Here is a 15935-nt window from a genome sequence, read left to right as displayed (position 1 = left end):
ATTTCTCAATTGGGTGATTAAATCGTACACTGCAAGGCTACCTTTTAGCGTGCACTTGCTAAATTTTAATCTGATGATTACGATTTAATCTTGGGTGCAGACAACGAGAGCCAGCAGCGGCGTACCTGCTATGATATGTGATTAAGAATTTAACAACTCCTGACAATCGTGCTTATTGATTTATTATCTCATACAAGTCGAAAAATAGACGGTATGGTTTCGATGTAATTGGTAATATATTTTAAACATATATAAATATCTGGAAATATAAATTAAATTTGGGTTGATTTTAGTTTATTGCCTTTTTTTTGGTGGTATCTAAGAATTGACTCATATTTTAGTGTTTTACCGGAGCGGAGTAACAAGGCACTATAATTAAGTCTTAATTTTAATAATTTTGCATGATTAAATTGTTTAATTTATAATAGGTTGATATATATATATATATATATTTGTGCATCTAATTCCTCTTTGACTTTATAATATGTTGGACCTTAATAATAAATTAATCTAAATTTTTTAATGTACTAACAAAAATATTCGAAACGACTATTCAAACTGACTTGTTAAATATTTTGCTGTAAATGATTCTCGCTATTGAAAATTCAAACTTTTATAATGTAAATTTCTTGAGATTTAATTGATACTTTCAATTGCATATTGGGGCTTCAAATATTTTTGTAGATTCTCTGATTGCATTTCCACTTGCACCCGAATGCTCGAGCCCAAAAATCTTAAATATTTGTCCAAACCGTAAATTCTCATCCTCAATTCAGACCATCTCTTATTCATCTGCCTCCACGGACTTCTATGACTCTTCCTCCTTGTGTTTCTCGTCCAAATCTTGTGATTTCTCATTTCAAATCAAGACATAATCTATGATTTTTAAAAGTTTTCATTCATCTCCAACATCTTCAAAGGTTTTCAGGGTGGTTGGATAGTTTGTTCTCCATGTATGTTCTTTAGGGATTTTCTCGACATTTGATGCTGCGAAAAAAAATATGTGGATTTGAAATTATGGTTCTTTTTTCGAATAAGTTTCATGTCAGTTGCACAGTGATCATCTTGACTTGGATTTCATGTGTTTATTTCTTGCTATTGTTACTGTTTTAGTAATTCTGCCGAGAATGGGTGACTTCAAAGAGGGAGAGGCCAAACGAGGGCTCTTCTTCAACTCCTCCAACATTTTCACAACTCGACCGTCTTGTATCCATGGTGCAGATACGTATTTTTCATATTTCCATATCATCCTACTGATGCTCCACCGTTCACCAAGGTTGCAAAGACTGTGCTTGGACCGAACGAAGAGTGGATGAGTAAAAGGTAATCCATGCACGCTTACTATAGTCACCACAAATGTTTCATCTTATTTGTATCTATAATAATACTTCAAAAGCACGCCATTCTATGATCAACAAGGATCCAGCTTACCTGATACATGTGATAATTACTAGAGATTCTATTGATATAGCATATGTCATATATGAACACATTGAGACTGCAGCAAAGGCTCTCCTATAGTAAGGGTTGATGGCTGATATTTATATAAATATATGCGCAAGTCAAATTATATAATAGATGAGGCAGAATTAAAGAGAGTGACAGCTTTTGGAAGTAGTTCTAACCACTTTGGAATGACTCAAACCACACAAATTAAAGAATTGTTAATGCACAAGTATTAGAAGTTTAATTCTAACTAATTTGGGAACAGAAATGGAGAAAAGTAATTTTTGATATATAGTGTTCGAATGCACTAATTTATATTTGATATCATGTACGGATTTTAATTTTCTACTTTCCCGTGGACACTTTTGAAGGGCTTTCCAGACTTTATTTAGAAGAGATATTTAAAAGTATTTTAACTTAAATTTAGGATATCCCTTGGAGCATCATTAGGGAGCATTTTGAAAAAATAAATGTCACGGCTCTGAAGAGGCTATGCAATAGAACGTATTGAATCTACTTATTAATCAACTCATATTCTTTATATTTTGGATGACCATATCTCGAGTGTTACCGAGATGGTTGTAATAATCTCAAAGATTATTGAATTTGGAAATCAATCACAAAAAGAAGTGAGTCACAAATTCTAGCAAGCAACACCATTATAGATACAGTGATGAGTGTTGATGGATGATTTATAAATTGTTATTGTATTGCCATAATTATTCTAGTGTTTGATTTGATCCGATCTTAATCCATAAAAAATTGCTTGTGTTTGAGATTACTTATTTGCTCTTTAATATTTCACACTTATAGCAAGCAAGTGTATTGAAGATCATGCCTAGGAATTTTATTTCCTCACAGATAATTATCTGCCTGCTTGTGAAACTTAATTAGCTCCAATCGCAGTTTGTCGCAGTTTGAGTGACTAAATCTCAATCATTATCACTAAAAGTTGAAAAAATCCAGATCGAGTGATGCTGCAGTGGAGCATAATTATTTCTTAGTACGGTGAGGAATCAGACATAAGAGGCTAAACAATGACCCATTGATGTGTAACTTGATAATTCTATTCTAAAAATTACAAACGCAAGTGAAATAAGAACGTTTGTTTTTAAAAAGTGGAATAAGAACATGAAAGAAGGAAATATCTCATCGTAATAAGTAGTGTACATCAACCTTTTTCGCAATGTTTCCTTATTCTATTTTTGGGACCAAACAAGTTTATAATCAAGGAAGAATAACTAGGGCATTCATTTCATGTTCTTATTCAGCAAGATAAAGATGATATCCAACCTGTTTCACTCTATGCGAATAAGACAACAACAAAGGGCCAATTCAAATGGCACAAATCAGCACTAAGTACAGTCATAAATGATAATAAAACCAATAAGATGGTCCATTGAGACCTTGGAGGTTGTCATAATTTTTATAGATCCAAGACTTGCCATCATGATGCTTAAGAGTTTATATGTGTATATAGTTGGATAGATTACTATAGACGGGTTGCATAAAAGACAGCAAGTAGTAAATGAGAGGCTCATTTTTTAATTAATGAAGGGTTATTCATAGAATAGATTAGGAGATATGCATTTCCATGTAACCCAAAGGAGACTTACCTATTGTGTGATCTTCTTTCCTTCTTTGAATAGCTTCTCTTCTTCCCAAAAGATCACCATCAAATATAATACTCGCCTGCACCCTATTCCTAGAGGCCCACAAAAACAATATAACATTATTCCATATATATATATATAATCTGTCTTTCTTTCTTTCTTTCTTTCTTTCTATCTTTCTTCCTCAGATCTCCTAATTCTTAGACAACAAATTGGAAGAAGCTAGGGCACTGCAACCACTGCCACCGACTGCAACGGGCCATCAACCTACCCTAGCCGTCTGATCTACGAGATACCATGAGAATTCCTCTCCCAGATATTCTCGAGATGTGTTCCCAAATTATAGCGTGGCAAAAATGATATATATACATATTATATATATATATCCGTACAGTTAATTTATCGATTACTCTAAAAGTTTAAATTATTAGATGAGCATAACTTTTATATTTCATTTCTAACACGCGGTATTAACCTATACAGGACTTTATATGGGGAAGCCCCACTTGTTGCAACCGAGAGAGTGGGGGGTGGGGATTCAACCCAGGATAAGGCATGCGAAATTCGCCAATTCCATGGATCAAAATGAGTAGCTAGCTCCAAGTGATCGATTGAGGGGGTGAGATGGCAAGTGGGATATAGCACGGGTAGAGTGCACATGTTGCACCAAAGGTACCATAGTTTAGTAGTGACCCCCATCCATCCTAACTTGATGCTGGCACGGTGGAGGGATTCTAGAGAGGGGAAATGGACGACCAGCTAAATCACATCTCATTCAAATTGGGTTTCAAGGCAAATATCTACCAAGGCCTAGCTGGATATTGGCTTGATATGCACTGTTAATAGAGCCATGTGGGTGGTTGCCCTAACTAGTGATGTACATGGACCCTTTAAGTCACAGGTGATATATATATATATATTGTGATGGCCATGCCATTGGCTGGGGGCTTGCAACCATACCGAGAGAGGGGGGGGCACAGAGAGAGAGAGAGTGATAGAGACAGAGACTACCATGTAGGTGGTGACACTTGTAAAGACCCCCCAAAGTCCCTCTTTCTCTCTCTCTCTCTCTCTCTCTCTGTTAATGCACCATGAGACTGCATTATGATCCATGTCAAGGACCTCAAGGTTGAGTACAAAGGCAAGTGGATCCAAGAATGAGAGGGGGATGCATGGATCGATGGGTGTGGGGTAGTGGGGTTTGGAGTTTTAAGGAGTTTGGTCTTCTTCGAAATGGACACTCAGAACGAGGTGGAGATGAGATGATGGGTTGGCCTTTGAAAGATATAAAGGCTGGCTAAGTGGGGGACCTCTACCTCTTAACTCTCTCTCTCTCTCTCTCTCTCTTGCTTCACTGCATGTGTCATTAACTAGTTGGACGAGAGGGGGCTTTGTCTTTTATATTAGCGTTACTACATATACATTATTGGGTGATATTATATTATTATCTCTCTTAATGAACCATGAGGAAGTGGATAGACTTAGGACCACTGCGAGGGACACGGAAATCCTATATATAAACTAGCTAGGACGCATTGTGGTGTAAATAAATTTATCTCCCGTATAAATGAATAAAAAGTTAGTTAATAGCGTGAGGACCGCTGGAGTTGATGAAAAGAAGAAATTGTGAAGAGTATGGTATTAGGGGTGAGAGAGAGAGAGAGCGGGAAGCATATCCGACTTTTGCCCGTTTTAGAAATCCGGGCAGCTCGGGCAGAGCTCTGCATGAGAAAACCGTTGAGGCTCCTATGATATGTCACTTTCAGCCTTCATGCCTTCTCCAAAGCGGAGACAAAACTCTCTCTTCCACTCTCAGAAGTGAGAGAGAGAGAGAGAGAGAGATGAAAAGTCTTACTGCAGAGAGTCAGTCTATTACTTTTTCTTCTCTCGGATCGATGCTTTATATAAGTTTAGCCAATAAAAGAAAAGAATAACTAAATTTATTTTTCACCCACACTCTATCTCATATCATCCCCAGGATTTTTCATGAAAGCTGAGCTGCCTTTGTAGGTTGTGCCCTTTTTTTAAGGTGATACACTTTTACCTTTTTATATTATAAAAAATCTTATCATCTATGAAGAATAAAAGTATAAGATATACTCTTAAAATTATAATGTATCTCTCCATAGTTTGACAAAATTTTAATTCACTTTTCTGTACTTCGAGCTCAAACACTTAAGATCTGTGTATAAATTAAGTTACAATCGTTAAATTTTTTATACAAAAATAATGATATAGAAGAGGTTGGGGATTAACATAAAGGTAAATTGTAATTTGCCCGGGTCCCTTTCTTTAGAAGAGGTATTTTCACTTTACAAGATTTAATAACTTGGATAAATTGTATCTCATTATTCTCCTCCCAACCTTGCCAGTAATCTACCATTGAAGCTGGCCTAAAGCTGATATTTGCTGAAGAGGCGAAATAATTATCAAGATACAATATTTTTGTTAAGTTTTCAATAGTATAAAGGGCAAATTCATGTCTTCTAATATTAATGTGTAACCTAATATTTGGTCATAATAGAAAGGTGAAACATGTAAATTAGCCAAAGGAAAAAAAAAATAAAGAAAAAAAGAAGAGGAAAACATCTGCTGCTGCTGCTACTGCTGAATGTTGAAGCAGTGCTTAAATAAACCAGCTGTTCCTAAATGCTTCCCCGACGCGCTTTATTTATTAATGGCAGCAATGCATCACTGTTCAGCACCAAAACTTTCTCTTCCTTCCTTTTCCCTTTATTCTTTACTGGTGGTGCAGATTGCAACTGTATCATACCATAGTTCGTTCGTTATCTGAATTTGATATTATATAACCTTCGTGTGGTAGAATGGCAGGCATATCCATGGGTAAGATATATTCAGAGATAGAGCACCAGGAAATTTTTTGGCAGATCCAAATATGCTCTACAAGAAGAATATACCTGGGAACAATAGAGAGTTACCTTTTTTCTATAATTTTTACTGTTAGATAATGAGAATTTAAGATGGTTCAATTAAATCATAAACAACCATCCGGGGAGTTGAATTCAGTCTTTCAGTGAGGAACTGGGTGTCTCAACTGCTAGGATATAGTTAAGAGACTTCATAAATTCATACTGTTTCTAATTAACATTCTTGAACAGGCTGTACTAATACTTTCAAATATAAAAAAAAAAAGGCTCCACATTCAGAACTATAGATGTTGCTGCATCATGTACCTGTGAATGCTACAGGCAAGGTACAAGGACTTCTTCACTTCACTCATCCACTATGGATCTAGGAGTTATTCTCATAAATTCCTCATTTATACTGTACAGTCGATCTAGCATAATAACAAGAACAGTCCCTTGTCATTATCTCTTAAAAATTAAATCCAAAATTTTCTCTGCAAGAGGGATATATTCTTGAGTTTAGCAAAGTTACGTTTGATGTACACAATCTCAGAATATATATATATATATATATATATATATATATATATATAAAGTTCTGGTGTTGTTCTCCTATTTATTCCCACTATCGGTTCCTCAATAAGTACGACATTATGAAATACATGGATGGAATTCAATGTTAAAAGAAATAAAATTCCAATAGAAGCCAAAAGGATACGAGCAAAACAAAATTGCTAGGATTCTTACTGAGTGCAGTCAAAAAGTGCTTTACTGAACCAAAACCTGGATAAACCCAGCAGGCTCAACACTGACTGCATCAGCTGCAAGACAGAAAGATTTATTGTATATCTTTACTGTGAGTATAAGAGTTAGAACTTACATTGTTACTACCTTTGTGTTGACAACTATAACTTGCCATATAGCGTTGAAACAAGTCTAGAAAACAGAAACCAAAGGTTCCCAGTCAGTAGGAACTAAAACAAGTATAGCACAGCGGAATGAATACTCCTTAATATGTGCAAGCAATTGAAATTAAATATTATGTGCATAATTACAAATGATTAGTTTCTTAGCCATTCACATCACTCCATATCACTTCATGGCCCGTTCGGGTTTATACCACAAATGCATTACCTAAAACAGGAGCTAGGAATATTTGACTTTCATTTCAGGAGCTGTTGAATGAAAAAATATCCTCCTTCAGCACATAATCCCATTCTGACGACGAGTTGGTAGGATCACTGGAAGTGATTTGCCTCCCCTGTGAGGATGGACCATCTGCTATGCATGCAGGAGATCCGCTAGCTGCTGCAAACCATGCATAGTTCGGAAATGGTCCAACTTCCTCACTGTAGCTTGTAGAGATCTGCGGATCACTGGATATGCTGCTATTCACTAAGTTACACACATTTTCATGTTCATGATCAGCACTTGTTTGCTGGTTCTGCCTCATAAGATCCAAGTTAGCAAGCTCTGTCACCTGGTGCCTTGTTCCAGTAAAACTACCAGTTGCTGAAGAAAGGCTGCCCATCGTCTCTTCTGTCTCCAAGTGGACTCCTAAATCTACAGAATGCTGAAGTATTGGATGCATACTTGAACATTCAGAACTAGCATTATCAACCCGCCCTTTGAGAACTCTCAATCTGGTCATAACAGCAGAATCAACCTCATCTGCCATACTTGTCTTTACATCATGATGTTGCTTGAAGTTGCTTTCAACCAGAGAATTCATATTATCTAGATGTCCCTTTAGAACTCTGCATCTAGCCATGACAGAAGCATCTGCATCATCTGTACTGTCTGTGCCTCCTCCGCTAGGTTGCTCGTCACCGCTATGAGTCCCATCAGCCCCAAAAGCTGAAGCATTGCAGATGCCCTGTTTGGCCTTATTTCTTTCTTCATAATGGTCATCAAGTGCTTTCGTGGATGATAGGCTTCTTAACCTGGTCAATTCTGAAAACTTAACTTCATCTGATGAGCCATTAGAATTTGCTGCAAAAGGAAGTCGGTTTTACTCGTCTGTAAGTAATAAATAAGGAAAATAACACAAGCATAAATTTACACCTTTTTGTTCAAGCTTCTGATTTTCCATTTTAAGTTTCATGCGGGCAAGTTGAAGTTCATATTTCATTGTACATAATGCAACTTCTGCCTCAATCCATAGATTTTTGTATAGAAGTGTCCGAGACTCTTCTTCCTGGTCAAAATAACTATTATCTGGAAGATTATCAAGAGCCTGCAGATGACCAAGTAGCAGAGAAATTTGCAAGGGGGCAAAAGGTTACAATTTATCCAGTAATTATCTCAAATTACTATACTAGGGTACCAGTAGTAAAGCACTACCTGAGCAATACATTTCGCGATATCAGTTTCAATACTTTTGGGGATAAAGTGAATGGGCTTATCATCATTCGCAGTTTGCCATATGCAATCCATTTTGTGAGAGCTTTTAGTGTTTCTCAATTTCATAATATTATCAGTCTCATCAGTATTTAGTTCAACCTGAGAGGGACGCAGAGCTGTAGTAAGAGACTTGAGCAACAAACATCAAATTTGCTCCTTAAAGGATGTTAGAAGTACATGGATGTGACAAGAAGTTACTCCTTAATGGAAAAGGTATGACGACAAAGTCCATAATCAAGAAATTTCTGAATTTGATGCCTCAAAGATAAAAGAGTCATCAGAAGGCAAAATTGCAAATAAAAAGTCATGCTGTAGCTTATTTGTAACATTTTAATGCATTACCTAGATCAATTGATATAACCCATGTAGCAGTAAAAATGAAAAGGAAAAAGTGCCATCAGCTTGACAGATGATAAAACTTGAAGTCGGATATCATTTAAAATATTAGTTTAGAGCATCATTATAATATATCAAAGTGCTACAAAATATCTATCCTAGGTTATTCCAACTTTCTACATTTTTCAATATTTTTCACAGCTTACATTGGTGATGTCACATGTCCTAAACCGCCAAAACTGAGACTCCACAAACACCGAAACCAAAAAGTATCCTTCGAATCTTACCTTGTCCAAAAAACAACCTTTGGTACTCCCAACCTCCAAAGTAAGTAAAATACAGGATGAGCTTAAAATGAAAAGACCTAAGATGGTAAAAGGTGGGATAATACATAATCTGAAGTCCGAAGGTGAAGTACCTGAAGAGATGGTGCCTAAGAAAGATAGAATCTTAGCTTTCCAGGATGTCCAGCACATATACTAACATGGCTAGTAAGGGAAATGTAAAATCTTGGTTTTCCAAATATAAAGGAAACTATTCTTTGACAATAAAACATTTGGGAGGAGTTTACTGGGAGTGATGTAGATTGTCAAAAGCACCTGCATGAACTTTATGCTAAGTTCACAAAATATGAAGAAAGAATCATTCAGGTAGATAAGTCACATATCACAGTTGCAGGCCATTATGCTCAACCAATGCTTGGAGAAACTAGCAGCCCCATGTGGTGCGAGTCATAGTAATGGAACACTACTCACTATCACTGTTGGAACTAAATTGCAAGTATTTTTTCAATGTAAGATAAGCCTGTCATAGCAAAACACAGCAATACTATGATATACATTCCAATCAAGATGGACTGCAAAGTCATGCAGTTAACAAAAGAGGGGCCTAAACATTTAGCAGTATGTGGCACTCTTCATAGAATTTTATAATGATCACGAGTGGAAATTACACTAGCATACACCAGCACATCTATCTTCAGTGTCTCCTTATTATTATAAAGAACAAAAACTCTATTTTATGTTATATTTTGCATGAAAATCTTGTGTGGCAATTTCAGAGAGCAAATTAATCTCTTTATGCAGTTACTTTTCTGTTCTTCTTTTCTAAAAAAGAACTTCATTAAATAATTTCATCAAAAATAAAGAACAAGTTGTAAATCACAAGTTTCAGGGAATTCTGCCTTGAACCCAATGAAATTGTTGATCCATCCAAATCAATCATCCATAATAGAAATTAGACGAGCATAAATGTAAGTAGGATTGCATTGCTTACCTTTTTGTCTTTGGCACGAACAGCTTTAAGATTTTCTATTACCAACTGAAGAAGCTCAACTTCAGGTTCCTTTAATTCATGATCATTGCTACAAGTGCCCAGAAGCACTTGTGATAAATTGTACATTGACTTGATAAGCAGTTGAACATTACCTGAATCTCTGCTGCAAGAAAGATCAGATGACCCAGGTACTGTGGCATTCTCTCTAAGAATCTTATCTCCATAAGAAGATACTTTGTTTATGTTATATTTAGCACAAGCATTAAGGACAGCTGAACTATCGTGAACTGCTTCCTTGAGACCAGGACACACAAGTTCAGCTACCAGTGTGGATTCGTTGCCAGGGGAAACATTTTCCTGTTGGTTTGACTGTATAAATTCATAAGCCTTTGGACCAGAATCAGCAAGTAGATCATTTGTCTCTTCATTAGTCAGTTCAACAAGAACGTTTGCAACATGACTAACCTTGTTACCAGTTTCTACAGGAATTAGCTTCACATCTATGTCATCTTCACATTTTTGGCCTCTGCCAGGCAAACTAACAGCATAAGAGGGTTCCTTTGTATAAGATAAAGAATGATCATGCTGATTTTCTTGGCAAATGGAACTTCCAATGTGCTCTGGGTATGTTCCTGCATATTTAACATCGGCTTGAAGATGCTTTTGGTCTTGCTGCAAATCTCTACAAACAGTTGATCCCCTTGCAACCTTAGAAGAATCATTTCCCTCAGAACCAAATATATATTCATGCGAAGCTGGAGTTCTCTTCCAACATGGGGAGTCTACCCCAAGGTTATGTTGATCAAGTGAGTCAGAAGAAATTATCATCTTCAGATCATGAGGTTTAACTGAATAAGATTCTGATGTAGAAGAGTCAGGGCAGTTCAAGTGCATATGGTTTGACCCATAATTAACTTCTAGAGACTGCTCCATAGATTTCCCAGCAGCCGAACCATTGCCTTTGCCTATAATATTACTTGTCTCTACAAAAGTAGAATTGGGGAAACAAGTTCTGATTCTATTCAAGAGGTCAGCATAAACATTGTCATCACTTTGATAAGTTCCAGATTCCTTTTGCTCGGTTGGCATAGTCTCAAGATAATCAAAATACATTCTAGATGGATTCACATACTGAATAGTAGAAAATCCAGTTTCTAAGGCACCAAGATCTGTTGGAGAAATAGTTCTTTCTACTGGATCATATTCTTGTTTCAATGGAAGACATGCTACAAGTGGTTTATGAGTCAAAGCAAGCTGCGTAAGGTAATCATCATAAGAGGAAGTTTGATAGAACTTATTGTGAGTTTCCGCCATAGAAGATGGGTCTGCTGAGAGAGCATCAGATACTTCATTTGAGAATGCATTGGGAGCCAGAACTGCTGATGATTTAAAACTGCTAGGAAATACATCAGAATTGCCTCTATGAATTGCTGGATAGCTTTCTGATCCGACATGGTATGCTCTTGGTAAGGAACTGAGATTTCCAGTTTGAACTGTTGGCGCATTTTCACATGCCAGAACACCAGAATTGCCTCTCTGAATTGCTTGATAGCTTTCTGATCCGACATTATATGCTCTTGGTAAGGAACTGAGATTTCCAGTTTGAACGATTGGCGCATCTTCACATGCCAGAACACCATCAGAAGATGTCAGCAAAGTATCAACTAATAATATATTACCAATTGAGAGCACGAAAATAACAGTATTGCATGAGAAATCTTCTTTCCGTGACAAAGGTTTTCATGCCAAAGTGTTATCAAGCTGGTTTATGTGTTAGTATGTTTGATTGCTGTTGTTGCAGTTGTTACATTGCTGCCATTTAGGAATAAAGTTGTCATGTTTAATTGAATTTTCCAGTAGGTACTTGCATGTGATATTCTTGCTAAGGATTAACTAAGTTATCTTCTTTTTAATATAGATATGTTGAGGGTTTCACCCAAGAAGAGGGATTAGCTTGCTTTAAATCTCTATCTTTAAACTTAGGTTTTATCACCAAGGAGAACTAGGCAACGACATTGAACAAACATAACCTCGATTCCACAAACCCTAACTTCATAATTACAACAAAAAAAAAAAATTGAAAAAGATAACTTGAAAGAGTAAAAAAAGAATCATCTTAGATAAATCCTCAACCATATAACAACAAAAAGATCACGCCACCATGACAAATTTAGATTAAAATAACTCATACACAGCTAATAAAAGATCTTATCAAGAACAACCAAGAAAGTACCTTTGCGCAACGGCGAGACTCGGTAGCACGAGGAGGGATCGATCCACGAACTTCTCCCATCAAAACCACTCGATCGCTCCCCACCGAAGACCAAACCCTCGAAGGGTTTGAAATCGCCACTACCGGATCTCGGGAAGTTATTAGGGTTCGAATCATAAGAAGGGTAACAGGGAGAAGGATCGAGGACGCCGGGAGTGGTAGTAATAAATCGAGATCCGACGGCCGTAGAAGCGAGATCGGACGGCGGCGGCGCGTAGAGGGAGGGGGCGGTGGGGGCGAGAGGGAACGGGCGATCGACAGTGAAGGGAGGAGCTAATGGAGATAAAGAGGAGGAGGAGGAGGAGGAGGAGGGCGGAGTCACCGCCGGCGCACGGCGGCGACTGGGGAAACCACCGGATAATGGATTCATCGTTGAGGGAGAAGGTCGTGACAGGATAGTCGAAGGATTCCGAAACAAAAAGGTTCTTGAAATAGTTTTATAATTGAAGAAACTTATTAATTCTTCAGAAGGAGCCACGTGTCACTACTCTTGATGTGAAAGCTAGTTGGGCCCCAATCCGGGCCCATTAGTCGGAAGGTAAGTTCCACTCGGCCTGCCAAAGTTGGTAAATAAAATAAAATCTAAGGGCCTTTGGTAATTTAATGGGACCAAATTCTCGATTTTATCATCAAAGTATAAGTGAATATTCTATTCTAAGCATAATTATTACCATAGCCATAGGTAGGCAAAGGTGGTTTTTCGCAAATATACCCATAAAAGAGTAGGAGGATGTTTTTTAAAATAATTGTAAAAGTAGGTAGTTATTCGCAAAAACAATTAATTGCAGATATGGCCCGAGTATTAATATTTGTAAAGGGCTCAGAGTTATTTAGCCCAATAAAGCCTCTTCTAGGCTCAATTTGTTAGTATCATGGGCCTCCAACTCCAATTTATATGCTGCTCTTGGCTTGGCTTTACTTATAACATGGATTTAAGCCTAAATTATAGGTGGTTTGTTTGATTTATGAATCAAAATCATTTCCAAAATTTAGGACTGTTAGAAGAAATGATTTATAATAACAATTTTTCTTTTCTTTTTATCAATTGGTTATCTAACATGATATTGAGAGGCCATAGGTTTAAACTTTGATAGCCCACATTTATTCTCTAACTCTTAGTAGTAGGCCTCAGTACCTTATTCTAAACGGCTTATTTGAGTTCAGAAACATAGGAAAAGTTACTATTTAACCTCTTGTAATTTCGCCCAATTTTAACTTACCACCTATTTTTTAAGTTCTTTAAACTTTAGCACTTAATCCCCCCTCGTGATTTAGACCAAACTTATAACAGTTAGATTAAATATTAATTGGGATATAAAGATATATAATTATCCCTCTAAAATTACAGCCTAATTTGTAGACGGAGAGATAGTTTCAATGGTGAAAATATTAGCGCCAATGAAATACTATTAGTTTTCAATGAAATCTTCAGAATTGCAATTTAATCTAGATGAAGGTTAAATACTTAGATTGAAATACAAGGGAATAAATTAAAATTGAGTTAAACTAAGAGGGATAAACTATGATTTCCTCCATTGATTAATCCAAAGTTTTACGAGCATTCTAGATAGTGATTAGAAAAAATTATAATTAACCTTCTTAACTTACCTCCATATGCTTTAAACTCAAGTACAGAATCCCTTTTGCGATTTAGACTGACTTGCAATGATTAATTAAGCATTAACTGGGACATAAGAAAGATTTAATTACCCCTACAAAAAGTATAGTTTAATTTGTAGATTGATGGATTATTTAGTCATTTTGCTATTTATTCACGGTAAAAAAATATTAGCGCTAATAAAATACCATTAGTTTTGAACGAAAACTTTAACAACTGCACTTTAATCTAGACGTAGGTTGCATGCTTAAGTTTAAAATACAAAGATAAATCGAGCTAAACCAAGAGGGATAAACTGTAATTAATTTGCTCCAGTGATCAATCCAAAGTTGTAAAAAAAAAAACGGCTGCGATTCATTAAGCAATACTTTATGCAGCAAAGGAACCTTGAACTCAATCCTTCCATCTGAATATATTCCTCTTATTACTTAGTAACAAAGGAACTCCCTCCAGGTAATCTTATTCCCTTCTCAAGTGCTCACAGAATCTATTAAGTTCGTTTCTATCTAAATAGGAAGCATCAGCACGCAGGGTTTAAGCTTTAGATATACTCTTTTTCCCACAAGAATAAAGAAGGTGGTAAGGATTTTAATATAATTCTCAAAAAGTTTTCAGGTTATGAATGTAGTCTTTGTTGTTAGGTAAAATTTGATAGCAATAATAATGGTAAAACCCAGGCTTTTAACATGTAGTCATTACTAAGCTTTCGGCTACTTTTGTTTGAGATGCCCACTCTCTATTAAAAGTGCTTTAATTAATTAGTCATTATATATAGTGGGTTTGATTAATGGATGACAAGGCTTTGGGGGGTTCTATTCTACTACTATCCAGAAGAATAAAGATAGGAGAATAGTAAATGGAGGACTTTCGGATAAAGTGGAAACATTTTTGCTATGCGGAATATCTTTGTGAATGTAGAACAACTTCTATGCTTATCCATATCTTTTAAATGATATTTATACCACAGGATTAATAAAAAGGTTTGTTTGTCATTTTATAAGTCATTTTAAATGTGACTGTTTAAACTATCGCTTAATTTTTTATAAAAATCCTCGTATTTAATCTAATATTTCTCGGCACTGAATGTGTTAATGGAACGCGTCAAATAACTAATTTACTCTTAAATTTCCTCTTATTTTATAAAATAAAGTAAAACACTCTATAGAGCTTCTGAAATTAAAAAAGAAATTAAACACCATTTCAAAGTTTCTATATAATTAAGGGAGTAAAATAACAAATGAGAGGTATATATATTAAAATAAGTAATAATTTAAAGTGTCTAAGTATAATTATCTCTTCTAGAAAGCTTTTACTATGTAAATATCACTTCCCTTTCTTTAAAAAGAAAGTATCGGATACTTTTATCTAAAAATAATTCTAACTAAGGATAATACAATGAACATCGAATATAAGTGGAACAAAAAATATTCCTTCCATATATATATATATATATATATATATATATATATATAAAAGGATTTAGGGTTTAAGATTTGAGCAATGTTTTCATAAACTACATGTAGAACGAAATGATTTGTGTTTTCCTCGAGGGCTTTTATGCAAAAGTAAACATTTAATTTAATTTTTCTACTGAGAATGCCCTATAGAACCAGCATCTTAATTTATTCTTTTTCGTCCTTGACAAACTATCTTTTATCAAAACCGTACCTCCCATTATGATCTTAGCCCAATAAATTAGAGCAAAATGCAATTGCGATGAGTGGTTTGTAATGATGATGCTCAGTAAGCAATAAGCTGTTTCTTTAATATACAATATGACCATTTGATTAACTTAAAATATTTAAGATAGAATCCTCATTAATTAAATAAATTTCAGTCAACCAATTTTGTTGGTAAAGATTAATTAGTGGCCATGATGAAGACAAGATCATGGCCGAAAGAGAATTTGGATCATTATTAGTGACATTTGAAAGATTTGACCTCAATTTTGGCAGTGTTAGACTCAACACTTTTCTAGCTTTTGATATAATGATCTTAATTAGGCCTTGTCTCCGTTACACTGCTATGGCTTCTATGAGAAGATAATTTAAGCATCATGGATTAAAGATTAATCTTTGTTAAATGAATCTTTAATTGCTAGCTCA

At 35.7% G+C, this 15935-nt stretch overlaps 1 protein-coding gene across 1 annotated transcript; it reads right to left on the bottom strand.

The window, feature by feature from the left end:
* Nucleotides 1-6941: 6941 nt before the first annotated feature.
* Nucleotides 6942-12616, bottom strand: LOC140793878 (uncharacterized). Its single transcript, XM_073145643.1, has 5 exons — nucleotides 12174-12616; nucleotides 9941-11559; nucleotides 8270-8428; nucleotides 7991-8162; nucleotides 6942-7918 (listed from the first exon to the last, which is right to left on the bottom strand). The coding sequence occupies exons 1-5, from the start codon at nucleotides 12580-12582 to the stop codon at nucleotides 7095-7097; spliced, it is 3183 nt and encodes a 1060-aa protein (XP_073001744.1). The 5' UTR covers nucleotides 12583-12616; the 3' UTR covers nucleotides 6942-7094.
* Nucleotides 12617-15935: the final 3319 nt, after the last annotated feature.

This window comes from Typha latifolia, chromosome 8, assembly GCF_019914945.1.
Source record: "Typha latifolia isolate L0001 chromosome 8, TyphaL0001v2, whole genome shotgun sequence".
Lineage (NCBI taxonomy): Eukaryota > Viridiplantae > Streptophyta > Magnoliopsida > Poales > Typhaceae > Typha > Typha latifolia.
This window is presented reverse-complemented; position numbering and strand designations above follow the sequence as displayed.